Here is a 16,509-nt window from a genome sequence, read left to right as displayed (position 1 = left end):
AGAAAGAAAAAAGATAAAAGAAAAGATATATGTTCATCTTTAGTGACTGATTATTTTTAAGCCACGATTTAAAATGTAATATATTAGCCAAAATGTTTAATTTTTACAGCATATCTGTGCTACCAAATGATAAAGTGTTTATTGTCAAAAATTTCTTCTTGCAGGAAAAGTGTTTCTGCTTTTAGAAAGGATGAGTATATTTTTTCTATTATTTCTAAGCATAACTACAGCCACTGGATAATAAAGATAAAACTAATTACATCCTTAATGGGTAAGTAAAGAAGGAAGACAAGTAAGAAAACTCAAGATGCCCCTACCTCCTAAGAAACTCCATGTTTTCTTTTAGGCACAGGTATCCCAGACTTAGAGGTGAAAAATTCAGTAACTTGGAAATGAGAAGGATGGTAACAAGCAATCAATCAAATATTAGCCACATCTTTCTATCTCTAGACAAATCATTAGTGATTGAAAAGGCTACCAAAACAGAAAACTTATTGAAAACAATTACTCAACTTCAGCTAAACACCAAAGAAAAATTGTTATCACCATACTTGTGTAAACAAAGGCTAAATGAGAAGCCAATATTTTCCCCCTTAGAGAGCTATAAGGAGGCTCTGCTCTGCAAGCCTTGGCTTGCTGACATTGAAGGTTGAGGTGGGAGCAGTGAAAGTTTACTAATGAATAGCCCTACCTCCCATACCACACAGTGTGAAGAGAGCCAAAGCAAATTGAAAATAAAAGGCATAAGGAACCTGTTGGACCAGCCAACATTCACATTACCACTTCAGAAAAGAGGGCAGGACTAAAGCTGTGTTGGTAAAAATAGTTGCTGGAAATATCTCCCATTTGGCAATACACCTTTTGTTAACTAAAGACAAATGATCTTGTCATCAATATAATACAGAAGGGAGAAAAGCATACAAAAAGATGTATCATACAGATAATGATCAAAAAGTTGAGAGTGGTTATGTTAATGATAGAGCCTGTTGAAAAATATTCATTTAGACAGTGATTTAAACAAAGGCAAGAGTTGAAATATTAATAGTAACTCCTCTTCTAATCACTCTCATAATTCCAGTAATATCTCAAAAATTCATATCCCTGTGACTAGACCTGATTGGACACAGAATGTTCAGAGAAATACATATGTATACATTTTTGTCTAAGATACAAAATATTTTCTATTTTGTATATAATGTATAATAAATCCAGTATAATGTAATAGTATAATACCCTCTCTCCTCATAGAAAATAAAGGATTAATCCACTAAGTTTATAGCAATCCTAATGTGTATGTAACAAAGCAGCATCAAAATCAGTGAATCAAAAAATGAAGTGAAAAACAAAGCCACAACTATAACTGGAAACTTGAACTCTGAGAATAACAGGACAAAACTGAAAAATGAACAATAATATAGGATACAGAATTCACTGATGCCACCACCAAACAGCAGTAAGTAGAACATTCCATGCAATAGCCCAATGCACATCCATTCAAGTTGTCATGAAAGAAATGCCAAGAAAGAAAACACTGTGCCATGAGTCGAATTTCAACTAGTATAAAAGAAATGAAAGAGTTTGTTCTCTTACTTCACAAGAATCAAATTAGGGATAAATAATGAAAAAGAAACTTAAGATAACAAATCCCTCAAAGCGAAACAGCAGACTTGCAAATATTCCAAGAGGCAAAGAGGAATTGTCAATAAAATAAAAATGCATTTAACTTTTGAAAATTAAAATATAGAACATCAAGATATGTGACACATTGCTAAGATAGTGCCCATTAAGAACAAGTCTCAGAAAATATTGACAAAATGAAAGAAAAAAACCTAATATGATTTAAATAAATGCACAATCTCATGTGCACAGATTAGAAACTAAACCTTGTAAATGTTCAATTTTCAAGTTTAAATAGGCATAATTAAATGGCTAACAAAATTCTAAGGAAAAATTTTATAGCTATGAACAAGAATATCATAAAATTTGTATGGAAGCCAAGTAAATTACAATAGCTATTTGTGTGTGTGGTGTGTGTGTGTGGGGGGGTCTTGGGGCTTTAACTCAGCCTGGGCAATGTCCCTGAGCTCTTCAGCTCAAGGACTTTGCCCTACCCCTAGTGGGCATTGTCCTTGAGCTCTTCAGCTCAAGGAAACTACCCTACCCCAGAGCCTGGTCATTGTCCCTGAGCTCTTCGGCTCAAGGATACAGCCCTACCCTTGAGCCAAGCCCCACTTCCCTTTTTCTAGAGATTAATTGGAGATAAGAGTCTCAGGTCCTGTTGTGCCCAGGCTGGCTTTGGACATTGATCCTCAGATCTCAGCTTCCTGAGTAGCTAGGATTACAGGTGTGAATCACCACACCCAGCAATAGCTATTTTTTAAAATGAGAACACTAAACTTACACATAGTGAGACTAAAGAAGGGAGTCTTACTTAGGATAGGATCACAATGGCTCAAGAGCTATGCACACATGACCATATAAACTGGTGTTTATTGAAATGAAATCCAAGAAATGGAAACAAGATTTTTCCAAGAAAAGGAAACAAGAGGTACTGTTTGAAGAATGTTTTTCTTTTGTTTCATTTTCTTTCAGTACTTTATTGCTTTTTGCTACTTTTTCTTTTTTTAGATCTCTGTACCCTTTATCTGGTATATAAGTTTATCTGATTTTTTCTAAGACTTTCCATTTCCTAACAAATGGGGCGATGTCATTCTTTCTGACAGCAGCATAGAATTCCATTGTGTACAAATACCACAACTTGTTGATCCATTCATCAACTGAGGGACATCTAGGTTGGTTCCATATCTTTGCTATGGTGAATAGTGCTGCAATGAACATTGTTGTGCTAGTGGGTTTAGTATGTCCTTGTTTCTGGGTGGTTGGGTAAATGCCAAGTAGTGGAATTGATGAGTCATAGGGGAGTTCTATGTTTAGCCTTTTGAGGCACTGCCACACTGCTTTCCATAGTGGTTGAACGAGTTTGCACTCCCACCAACAGTGTAGTAGTGATCCCTCCTGGCCACATCCCCTCCAGCATCTGTTGTCATTCGTTTTCCTGATCCTGGCCATTCTAGCTGGAGTGAGGTGGAATCTTAGAGTTGTTTTGATTTGCATTTCTTTTATGACCAGAGATGTTGATCATTTCTTCATGTGTCTATAGGCCATTTTTGTTTCTTCTTCAGAGAAGACTCTCTTTAAGTCTTTGGCCCATTTTTTAATGGGATGAAGTAAGCCACACTCAAAGGAACTTAGGCTCAATGGTTTCCCTTATTCGTCATAATCAGTAGAAACCTTGGGCTCTACTAGCAGAGATTTGCAATAGAGCAAAATCTTGATACATAAGGACATATAATGTGAAGCTAATTGAAAGCACCTCCAGGATAGTGAAACAAAAGCCATATAATGAATGATTGTTGTCCTTAATGTACTATGTTGTCTCTCATCTCCTTTGCTGTCCCTTGGTTATCTCATATTGGTATAGTATCTCACTTTGTTATCTGATATATTGAATTTATTTGTATTTGGATATTTGAAATTTGATAGGGAAGGGGGGAAAACCAAGACGGGTGGGGGGTGTGGGGGGGGAGGGAAACGGGTACCAAGACATGTGAAAGGGTATCAATGTATGTGAATTAATGCACCTTCTATCTGACAAATATCATGTAACCCTTTTACTAATTACAATAAAAAAAGAAAAAAATAAATGAAAAAAAATAAGTTTATCTGATTTGGGAAGGGGAAGGGGAAGCACAGAAACAGATGAAGAGTAAACCCTCATTTGAAATAATTAGTACACATCTAAGATTCTCCTAGTGAAGCATCAAAATAGCTCAAAAGCTATTTACTTTTTGGTCATATGGGATGAGAAAAAGCGAAATGAACTCCAGGTTGTGGAAACAAGAGGTTTAACTTTGTCGTTTTTAATGTACTATGTGAAGTTTTTTCTTGTCTCTTTTTTTCCCCTTAGGGCTTATCTCATGTTACTACTGTACCTAACTTTGTTACCTGGCAATTGTATATATATTTATTTGAAGTAATAAAAGGAAGGGGGAAAATGAAATGATTGGGAGGGGATGGAAGAGGCAAAGGAGGACAACAACGTAAGAAAGAGTGTCAGTGGTTGAGAAGTAATGTACCCACTACCTGATGAATGTAACTGTAACCCCTCTACACATTACCTTAATAATAAATACAATTTAAAAGTAAAGAAAAAAAGAGTAAATTAAAAAGAATCAGTCTCCATTAGTATTGCCTAAATTGTCATTTTGCCATAATAGCTAATAGAATGTGGTAACAGGAAATTCATAAATAATCCAATAACTGCATGCCTAATTTTTATTTAAAAAATACACAGGCATTTCAGTCAGATAAAATGAGCTTTTCCACCTTCAATGTATATATCTATAGGCAAGCAATCAAAATCTATCTTACATTTTGTACAAAACCTAAAAAAAATTGATAAGATTAAAATACACAAATGTAAAATGTTCAAAATTAGAATGAAAATAAGAAATGTTTTAAGTCATAAATTACATTTAAAGTATAAAATAAATTGAGTAGGTTTAATGTATATTGTATTACTAGGCGCCAACTTCTACATTAACTTTGTTAAGAAAATAAATATATAAATAACCAGTTAGGTGTGATGGTTCATGCCTGAAATCTCACTTACTTGGATACAGAGATACATTTAGGGTTTGAAGCAGGCATGAAAAAAAATCTAGGAAGGCGATATATGAACAAATCTACTGAAAGCTAATGGACTGGAACACAGTAAAACTTGGGAGAAAACTTGACTAGCAAGTGGGAGACTCTTGATTCAAATCTTAATAACATCAAAATTAAGAGGGAAAGGAAGAAAGACAAGGAGGGAAGAAGAAAAGGACTAAAATTCTACACTACAAATTATATCATATTATTTCTACACGATAGAGTTGGAGAGACAATGGAACTCATAGGCACTAGGAAAAAATTCCTGAACAGAATCCCAGGGTCACAACAGATTGGAGAGAGACTTGATAAAAGGAACTAGCTGAAAAGAAAAGAAGTTCCAGCACAGATAAAAGCATTGTCAATGAAGTAGAAAGACAGCCAACCAACTGGGAAAAGATATTTACCAATAATACATCAGACAAATGCTTAATATCCAGTATCTACAGGGAACTCAAGAAACTAATCTCCCCCAAATCCAACAAGACAATCAGTAAATGGGCAAGGGAACTAAAGAGAGATTTATCAAAAGAAGAGCTTAAACTGGCAGAAAAGCATATGAGAAAATTTTCATCATCCATGGTCATAAAGGAAATGCAAATAAAAACAACATGTGATACCACCTTACCCCAACAAGAATGGCCAAGATTTTGAACTCAGGCAATGAGAGATGCTGGCGGGGTTGTAGAGAAAAAGGAACCCTACTGCACTGCTGGTGGGAATATAAGCTAATTCAGACACTCTGGAAAGCAGTGTGGAGGTTTCTTAAAGAACTGAAAATTGACCTTTCCTACGATCCCATCATACCACTCCTGGGCATCTATCCTGCACATCATAACCCAAGATATAATAAGGACACCTGTTCAGCTGGACACCTGTTCATCTCTGCAGTATTCACAAGAGCCAGGCAATGGAAACAACCCAGATGCCCTACTGCAGCTGAATGGGTACACAAAATGTAGTATATGTATAAACAATTGAATCCTACATAGTCAACAGACAAGATAAAAATAATAGCATTTGCAGAGAAGTGGATGAATCTAAAGCGAATTATGTTGAGTGAGACAAGACAAGACCAAAGGAACAAAAGGCGCATGGTGTCCTTAATATGTGGCTATTAGATTCAAATAATACAAGAGCGAGGACTCAATATTTGCCTACCCATTTCTATGGACATGGTATTGGAAATACAAACAAAACTACACAGACATAAAAATTTATGACTCTATAGCCATAATGTTTAATTACATAGATTAATATGCATCTATGACATACAAACCCTCAGCCTAATTTCAATTATGTTCTACAGTGTAAGTGCCAGTGACTATATATAGAGACTCCCTTCCTGAATACTTGTTTGCTAAACATGACATTTGAAATATGATGTAAAAATCAATGTTAATAAATTCTTTAATAAAAAAATTCAGAAAATATATGACATAAAAAAGAAATAGAGAGATGAAGGATGTGGAGACTGAGGAGGAAGAAAAAGAGATTATGTTGAAGTTTATGGCACATCAAGTAGTGGGTTAGCTAGTGGTGACAAAGTTTAAAGGAGGACTCCCAGAGTTCAACTCTATCACTCACTTTCAGATTTAATATCTGTCATTTCTGCTTTCTCAGAGATAAAATAGCTAGACATAAGTCACATGATGATTGTGAGGATTGAAAGCACCTAATATTCTTCAAGTACTTAACACTGGACTGCAGTGAGCATTCCCATCAGCAGATTTCATCTGGAATCTGTGTCATACATGGAGCAGGAACACCATCCTAATTTGTGTCTTGAAAGAAATAAGAAGCAAAATGATGCTGAGATGAAAGGCCTTCTCTGTAGTCTTCATTGCCATCTTCCTTGCTCAAGAATCAACAATGGGAAGAACAAGCAACTCCCACCACAGTTCTATCACCAGTCCACTTTACTCCAAGTAACAATCATAATCTCTAGACATATCCCCATATCATCCTATCACCTGCTACAGTTGCTTATATATTTCTATGTGATGTCCTCCTTGCTCTCTGAAATGCGTATGTCAATGCCTGGCCCTTGGATTACTATTCACTCCATTTGATAAACTGCCACCTTTCATTTCCATAGGACAAGCTCCCTCCACCTTCAAGCTTGTCCCTTTCTCAACAATGCTGAAACTGGACTAATTCATCCTCATCACTGTGTATCTCAATGTAATGCTCATATCTTTCTCAAGGCTAGAGCTCTACCACTTGAGCCTCAGCACCACTTCCACCTTTTTTCTATGTATGAGGTACCGAAGAATCGAACCTGGGTCTTCATGAATGCTAGGCAAGCTCTCTACCACAAGGCCAAACTCCTGGCCCAGGATTTAGTCTTTTATTCACCACGACTCTCCTGGAAACCAAAATAGGATCTGGTATACAATAGATCCTAAAAAGCTATTTGCTGAATATAGTATTAAAGAAGCTCAAACAAATTTAAATAGCAATGACAAGTACACTTGCAGTGCTTACTTTTTGGCATGGAAATACCCAATGTGCATTGTATACATTCATTTAATCTCCATGACCAGTTATGATAGCATTCTTGTTATTGTCATTTCAAGGAGAAAATGAAAGCACTGATTGTTTAAATAAAATGTAAACATAGAAAGCTATCCTAAAAGCTTAAAGCTTACCTTTTTTACTATTCAACTTTCTCATCTTACTATTCTTAGTTTACATGATATTCTACTTCAAACTTCTGCATAATTCTCACTTGTCACTCATTGCTATTCTACAGCATTATCTATACTAGTCTACCTTATGGAGCAACATAGCCTCAGCTTCTAACTTCTCATGTTGCAAAAATTTTACTTCAGATATTTATCAAATCTTTGAACTATTTAGAAAAGAGATAAATCAGTTTTATACGTTGTTCTATAATTTTAGTGCATACATATCTCAAATGTTTTGAATGTAAAATTATAGTTATCTTCCAAAATGGCTCAGTAACTATGTGCATATGACCATATAAAATGATCCTTACTGAAATGAACTCCAAGACATGGAAATAAGGGGTTATTTTTATTATATTGTTTGCAGTTTTTTCTCTTTTCTTTATTTTTTCCTTAGTTTTTTCCCCTGTTATCTTTAGTTTCTGTACTTTTTGCCTCATATATAAGTTTATCTGATTTGGGGAAAGAAAAGGGAATCACAGAAATGGTGGGCCACTGGACCAATGGTGGGTGAACTGTTTTAACAATTTAGCAGTGATACTAGACACTATGTTGGAAATGAACTTTGTAACTTGGGGAAAGGGCTTAGGGTGGAGCAGTGGGGAGAAAATAAGGGAGGTGTTGACACTGTTTGAAAAGAAATGTACTCATTACCTTACTTATGTAATTCTGCTTACTTACATAACTATAATCCACTTATAATAAAATATAAATTTAAAAGATAAAATAAAATACAAAAATAGAAACCCACTTAAAATTCTTTAAAAAACAGTTATCCTCAATTATGGTAGAACTACAGAGCTATCATAATTTCTTTATATTTCTCCAGAATTCCTATTCAAATTAGCTTCAAATATAGAAACTATACACCTACAAAAATTTAATGTGAAAACACTAATGGTTTTATATGTTTTTAAAAGAATAATTACATATTAATTATTTTCTAATCTTTTCAATGTCTCTGACAACAAAAATTCTCATTAGGAAGAATTTGTCATAGAAAGATAAGTTCTGGTTGAAATTTTAGAATATATTCACATTTTTTATTGTTGGGATAATGTATAGAGGGGTTGTACATTTACATTCATCAGGTAGTGGCTATGTTACTTTTCGAAACTTTCACAGATTTGTCTGGCATCAAAATAAGGTGGTAACATATGTATCAACTTTAATGACTTGTTCTTATATCTCTAAGTCATGATGAGATATAGAAATCAACTGCATATCTTATTACACAAAATTTTAACCAAGTATATTTATAGAAAAGAAGAGAGAATAACAAATGATTATTAGCTTTTTTTGGAAAATTTGTCTCCTCTCAAGAACAATGCTAAGGTATCATACTAGCAGAGAAAAATATTCAAATACTTAGCAATTGGCAAATATGTCTCAACTTGAGAAGGTAAAACACCATACAGTATTTAAAAAAACAACAACAGAAACATGAGCCAGGTGGCTGTGGCTGATACCTGTATTTTTTACTAAGAATGCTGATACTTGAAGATTGCAGTTCAAAGCCAGCCTAGACAGGAAAGTTCCTGAGACTTTTATCTTCAATTGAACACCAAAATGCCAGAAGTGGAGTTGTGGTTCACATTGTAGAGCACCAGCCTTGAGCCAAAGAGGTCAAGGATAATGTTCAAGCTCTGAGTTTATGTGCATGTGCATTGGTTCTGGTGCACATGCACGCATAGACACATACACAAATATGTTAAAAACAGTTATTCCCACTATTAAATATCCAGTTAATTTTCATTAATTTATTTATAACTTGAAAATAGAGATTTTTCTATAATTCACTTTAGTCATTAGTTTTATACGCATGGGCTTATTAACCAAAAACACTCTATATGCTTTCCTAGAACTACAGTTGCTACAGAGGTACACTTGTGCATCTCTACAGAGGTCACATTTGAAAGTAAAATAATTTGAAGTAATTGTCAATTCTATTAACAAGAACCCGAGATCAGACTTTCCTATTGATTTTCAGATTTCTTAATATTAAATGTTTATCTTTTTATTTTTCCAACATTACAGAAAAAAATCATGAGTGTTTTCTGGTTCAGTGCCACATTGATCAAACATTTGCTGATGTACAGAATTATCATCACTTAGTAGTGGTCACTGGCACAAACAAAAATAAAAAATAATCCTTCCCATCTTAACTGATACTCTGTAGGAGTCTGGTCTACTTACAAAGACTTTCCAAAAACATTACATATGTAATTATTCTATATATACTATAATAACTATGCTATAAACACTAATTATACTAACCATTCTATAATAACTATATATATGTTAATGCTTTTCCAATTCATAAATTTTGACTGAATATGCAAAAAAATTAGTGCTATGTGTTTATGTTTCTAAACAGTATAAACTAAAAGAATTAAGCTGGGGCAGGAGTGAATTCTGTTTTCAAATAAAGGCTGCTTAGTAGAGATTTAGTTCTCTCTGTTCTGTCATTGTCTTCCCTTTCTCTCTCTCCCCAACCATTTCTATCTCTGATTTCATGACCAAAACATTTTGTTAAAAGTTGTTTAATGTTGTGAAGTTTTCATCGAAGATAAAGTTATTTCTTCTCTTAGTTCCCCTTATGTTAATCTCATGTGGTCACTGTATCTGACTTTTTTACCTGGTATATTATATATACATTTATTTGTTTACTTGGAATAGAGAAGGGAAGGGGAACAAACAAGTTGATTGAGAAGGGTGGGGAAGAGAAAGAGGGACAAAAGCATGAAAAGGAGTAGCAATGCTCAAGAAGTAACACACCTGCTATCAGATGAATGTAACTGTAACCCTTCTATACATTGCCCTGAAAATAAAATAAAAATTTTCAACAAAGAGCAAGCAAATTACTACCAAATATATCAGATTAAGATTATTTAAAAATAATCTTTAAAAAGATCTTATAATAAAATCTTACATATAATATAATAAAAATATAATTAATATAACAAAATTATATATTAAATTATGGATTATTTTTAATGAACAGCTTTTAGCTGGGGACCAATGCCTTTCGCCTATAATCCTAGCTACTCAGGGCCTATGATCTGAGGATCACAGTTACAAGCCATCACAGACAAAAAGTTCATGAGACCCCTATCTGCAATTTACCAGCAAAATTCCACATGTGAATATATTGACTCATCTTGTTGAACACTAGTCTTGAGCAAAATAGCTCATGGACAATGCCTAGTCCCTAAGTTCAAATTCCAACCAACAACAACAAAAATATTAATCAATAGCTTCATTTCTAAACTTTTTAGTATAAAATAATCTCTAATACTTTCTATACCATTGACAGTATTGAAAACTGAAAACCTTCCAGAAATCCACTACTCTTTATTAACTTCTTCAATGTGAACAAAAAGAAACATGGATTACCTATGTATTATGATATTGTTGCCTGTTCATTAATTGTTCAAATATTAATTTGAAATGTTACAAAACAACTCAAAATCTTTTTCTTCTGACTGTTTCTGCAAAGGATTTGGCCTTTAGGGACATCTTCGCCATTTAAGTAAAATGTTTGAATATGTGATCTCCTGTAAATGGCATGGATACCATTATGTTGACCATGAAAATATGTACAAAATATAAGTCTCTTAAAGTTCATATTTGGCTTTTTCTCAAAACTTCTCCTTTTTTAAACCAGAGGGAAAATATATGACTAAGTACATGCAAATGGATGCATACTGAATTACTTCCAACAAAGTTCATCTTAAAATGGACAGTAATGTCAGTAATGCCTTTTAAAGTTTAATTGCCTTATTAATGACAGTATAAACGTATCCAACAATAAACTTTCTAGTTCAATGACAGCATAAATAAAATATTTATCTAAGTAGGAGAGAGAGAAGAGAAAATGGAATATAGGAATACATTGTATATTTATTTTCCATTATAGCTTTAAAACCAAGTACTTCACATTTCTGAAATGTTATTTGAAGCTTTAATCAATTATAAAGGCAGCATAGAACTCCCTTGTGTACAAATACCACATCTTGTTGATCCATTCATCAACTGAGGGACATCTATCATTATTCATTATTATGTTACTCATTATTACAATGTTTCTAATAGCTACTACTATATTCATATCTACCTTAATGTCTGAATTTAGGTGAGTGACTATAATTCATAGGCCTACAAATAAAAGTAATATTAAATTAACTATAACAAATATTCAATACTGTTTGTACAGAAATGTAAGCAAAGATAAGGGAAAAAATTAATGAATTTTATTAGGAATGAGAAAAATACTATATATTGATAGTCATACGAATCCAGTCATAACCATTTATTTTTAATTTCCATTTTAAATTAATAACCACTCCTTATTTATTTCAAAATTTTATTATGGCTTAAAAGCATAGCAATAGTCATCAAATGATTATAATTTATTAGAATTATATTACATGTGGCGTAAACTGTTAGATCTGAAATTAAAGCTTATTGTCATTATAAAATGCCATAATATTAAATGTGTCAATTGATAAATCAATAGCAACATGTACATGTGTAAGTCATTGACTCTTATAATGAATTACTTTTATAGTAATGAGCTTTGCAATGTACAAATTTTCAGTTGTTCTTTTCTTCAATGATAAGAAAGGCATGTTCCATCACATATGTAGCATTATCCAGAAAAAATAAACGCTAGACAGCTGAAGGTGTCATAGGTTAGGCATGCCCAGTAAATACATTGTTCTCCAAATAACTCTATTTATACTGTACTAATAGCTAGATTGGAGCAATTTTACATTTTTGTGTTCAAACATACAAAGATAAATACTATTCCAAAGTGCTTGGCCTTTTCTTTGGTACATTTTAGTTTTATACTGAGATTTTATTTTTTTTTCTAGATTAGACTCTGGTAACCAATGAAACTTTCAAACCATCAAATAGAAATTTAATGTCTAGCTTGCAGGTCTCTTCCTATACTTGGTTTGCATTACTTTCCTTTTTCATTCCTTCAGAAATTACTTATTTTTCTGAGCAAAGATCTGAAAATAATAGAACATACAAAGAGACTAACAGGCTTCCTTATTTACATCTTGAGATAAAATAAATTAAAACACAAGCTCCACCAGGCCCTAGTGGGACATGAAATGCTTTCCTGTAGATATTCTTAGTTTTCAAATGCACACAATGATGCATCACAAATCCCTGACTTTGTGTCATTTTTTTGTGTGTCACAACTTGCTTGTTATTTTTATTTTATTGTTTTTGTCCAAAGTAACCTAAGAAAACACAGAGGGTAGCTGCAGGATTTTGACTGAGTAGTCAAAGGTATTGGAGCCCAAAGGTGTTGGAACATATCCTATTTGCTTTTATTAAAACCTCCATAATGTTGTGAATAAAAACACTGCTTGCCAGACATGTCAAACAGAAAATGAAGAAACAGCATCTTTGGACTTTACATTCAATTCATAGCCCTCCATTTGCCAACTAATTATTAAATAACAACCCCAAAGACGCTCTGCAAACACACATTTCATGCCTACTTCTGTGTCATACTCTTGGGACCTTAGGAAAGTAAATTTTCTGTTTGCTGGGCAAACTACAGGAATGATTTGTCATAGATAAAATCAACCCTGGGAAAGAATGGATCATTCAAACAGATTTTAAATTTGGCAAAAGAAAATAAAAATGAAAACCAAAAGGAGAAGTTAAGTTTGTAGAGGTAATGGCTCAGATTTGGATTGGGAATTACAGGAGAAAAATCTCTTGTGACCAATAATCCAAATGGCCAATAGTCCCAACAACCAGAAGCCTCCTTGTGATTGGCTTGAAGAAACAGGATTGCAATTTCAGATGTGGACTATGAAGGCCCCATCACTATTCTTTCTGCAAGTTCAATATTACCTTGGAAGCTATGGTCAGCTCTGAAGCAACAGGAACTAAGGATCATCAAGTGAACCAAAAGTCCATTTATTAGTGGAATCATGCACTGGGACTGTGCAGGACTGGGCCTCGAACTCCAAGACACAACAAATGCTAGACTGAGTCACCAGAAACTCAATCCATCCCCGTCTAACCACCACTCTAGGCCAGAGTAGCTGGCAGAGTAATGCAGCTTCAAATCTGAGAATTTCCTTTATTTCCTTTTCCAATCCACCCGTGTGTGAGGAAAGCAGTGTAATTATGAAAGGCAGCTGAACTGGGAGAGTAGAGAGAACCGTCCAGATTCCAAAGAGCAAGATGTAAATGGCAAAATGGCAGCGACACACACACACACACACACACACACACACACACACACACACACACACACACACACACACAGAGCCCTCCTTCTCAGACTGAAGCAAGTAGTGACAGGATGGACTAGAGGCTGAGGGGAAAGAAGGAGTGATGGGGTGCTTCCAAAGGCCCTGTGTAACTGTGCATGGCGTTGTGTGAATACCAAAGTATGCCAAAGAAATTGCGAAAGTGGGAAAATCCCAGAATATTTCACATCCCCACAGAAGAAATTCTCCTGCCAGCAGACAAGGTCATCTTCTTTCTAGCAGGGATCAGGAAGAAAGGAGGTAATCCAGAGCTATGCACCCTAATTTCTATCCTCACTGGCCTGACTCCAGGAAGACTGCTAAGCAAGAATCTGACTTGCCAGATTACTTGGGAGAATAGAGCCAGAGCAGAATATCCTGCAAGCTCCAGGCAGGCCTGGCAGCTCAGGTTCTCCATGGACAAACCCCCAATTATTCCATTCCCCACTACCAAGTCAGAGGCAGCTTGCCTTCACTCCACCACCACCCAGACTCCAGCGGTTACACTACTTGATTCTTCTAGATTTTTTTTTAAGTACAACAACAACTCTTCTTAGGAGTAATCAAAGCAAAGCAAAGCAAAGTCCAAAGTCAGTGTGTTTGATCTTCCTGTGATTCCACGAGTTTGAAAATTTGGCGGTCCCAGCGAAAATAAGACTCTGAACCCTAAAGAGCGAAGGGCACCCAGTTCTCTCCCACCCCCGCGCTCCTCACCTCTTTAAGTTCTTTGGCCACGTCCTTCAGGTCTCCTAGTACCAGTTCCAGATCCTCCACGATGATTTTGATCTGTTCCTTCACCTTGGCTTTGCAGGCTGCTGGCGCTCCCTTGGCTGGAGAGGAGGAGGATGGGGGCCCCTTAGACTTGGCTGACATTCTTTGAGAGGATGCAAGGCAGGTCAGGACAGCTGGGCGGGCAGAGGCTGCGGCGCGCCCTGGTCTCTGGCGCTGCTGCGGCCACTGACACTCTGGCTTCCCCACATTTTGGTTGCTCCCTGCTCAGCAGTGGGGTGTCAGCGCAGTGCCTGACCTGGCAGCAGCGACTTAGTGCTACTATCCACTCCCGAGGCGCGGCGCAGCGCGGCTGGCGCAGTGTGGCGCTCAGCACCGAGCTCAGCGCGGCTGCAGACCGGTTAGCAGCACACAACACAGTGCGCCTGCGCCTCCTCCAGCCGCCGCCCGCCACTGTGGCTCTCACACGCTGGAAATTCGCCCAAGCATGGGAGCCCAGCGCCCTCAACTGCAGTACACCAGCACAGCCTTCTTCGCATCCAGGTCTCCCAGATTACCTGCTCTTCAAGTTGCTGGGACTCAAGTTCGCTGCCTGTCACATCCAACAAGGATTCGGTCTGTTTCTGTGGTCAGCAGAGAAGTGGATCTCACCATAGCACCCGGTGTTTGAATTTGGGTCAGTAAAGCAACTCTTTGTATCGAGGTACAAATAATACCTAAAAAGGGTAGATAGTACTTCCAGGCCCTGGTAGTTCTGCAGGAACTTCAGCGAGAATTCTGCCAGAGAAAGTGGCTAGGAGGCAGAAGAATCATGAAGCCATAACATGTAAACTGCTGATTCTAAAACAGATGTATCGAATCCCAGTATTAAAACTCTTCCCAAGACTGCTACCACTTTTTTTCTGTTCCAACAACAACTTCTTATTCTTATTCTTATTATTACTGTCATCTTACGATGGCTCATGGGGGGAGGAGTTTGTATTCTATTTGAATCTTCTAGGAATTAAATAAGAGTTTGGCCCCACTTTATCTCTATTTCTCCTGATATTAAACAAAGAGGAAGTCGCTTCTGATTGTATTGTAAAAAAGATCCAAGGAGGGGACTGTGAGGAAATCTTCAGATTTGTCTCACTAAGAGGTCATCATTTTCATTACATACTTTTAATTACCTTAATAACAATCTCTCCAGCCATTTTGTTTCATGGACCTCTTTTTTGTTTGGTTGGACTGGGTTTGTATGTGTGTGTGATTATTTTGTTTTGAGTTTGTTGGTGGTGGTGGTCGTGGGGCTTGAACTCTGGGCCTGGGTGCTGTCCCTGAGCAATTCAGCTCAAGGCTAGTGCTCTACCACTTGAGCCACAGCACAACTTCCGGTTCTCTGGTGGTTAATTGGAAATAAGAGACTGATAGACTTCCATGACCGGGCTGGCTTTGAACTGCAATCCTCAGATCTCATATAGGATTATAGGCATGAGGCACCAGTACCTTACCTTATTTTGAGTTCTTTTGGTAATACAGGGATTAAATTCATGTCCTCACTGTTGCTATCAATAGAAGGTGCCTTAAATCTGTTTTTGAACAGGCTTCTCTTTTTTATTTTGCCTCAGCAGGATTTTTGTAGTACTTCTCATACTATGGCTCCCTAGGACAACTTTCCCAGATATGGAGAACATCTTTATAATCCTCCACCTCACACCTACTCGAGTCTAACAATCAATCACTCTTCTCAGTTGAATACTTTATCTTGACAATGTTTTTGAAAGTTGTATTTGAAAAAGGGGAGAAGAATGAAAATAGAAGAAAAGGTAGAATTTTAGAAATGGTATTAAAAGAAAGCAACATGCCACTAAAAATACACTGGAAAGTCAGATGTAAAAGATAATGTAAAGGAAAAGAAAGAAGATAATGCTACAAAAGAAATAGTAAGAAAATTATAAAAGGACACGTTTTCAGTGAGCCAACAGAACTGCAAAAAGAAATGTTTGGACCTATTAAAGAAAAACTGTTCCTGCATGAAGGAAAATATGTTTCTTTAAATTTGTCTCTTCAGGTTCTTTCTTTTGTATTTAGATTTTTATTGTAATTAATAGAAAGGT

At 35.9% G+C, this 16,509-nt stretch overlaps 1 protein-coding gene across 2 annotated transcripts in view; it reads right to left on the bottom strand.

The window, feature by feature from the left end:
• Prr16 (proline rich 16) overlaps positions 1-14,571 on the bottom strand; it is a 189,056-nt gene extending 174,485 nt beyond the window's left edge. Inside the window, exon 1 of one of the 2 annotated variants that reach the window (XM_090339679.1) lies at positions 14,399-14,571. In XM_090339679.1, coding sequence (XP_090195805.1) covers positions 14,399-14,557 — 159 coding nt within the window. In that variant the 5' untranslated portion in view covers positions 14,558-14,571. The remainder of the gene's footprint in view (positions 1-14,398) is intronic. The other variant, XM_090339680.1, reaches the window with a different exon arrangement.
• Positions 14,572-16,509: the final 1,938 nt, after the last annotated feature.

Source organism: Megascapheus bottae, chromosome 10 (assembly GCF_031878675.1).
Source record: "Megascapheus bottae isolate mThoBot1 chromosome 10, mThoBot2.hap1, whole genome shotgun sequence".
NCBI classification, from domain to species: domain Eukaryota; kingdom Metazoa; phylum Chordata; class Mammalia; order Rodentia; family Geomyidae; genus Megascapheus; species Megascapheus bottae.
The sequence above is the reverse complement of the archived record's forward strand: the minus strand, read 5'-3'. Positions and strand labels throughout refer to the sequence as shown.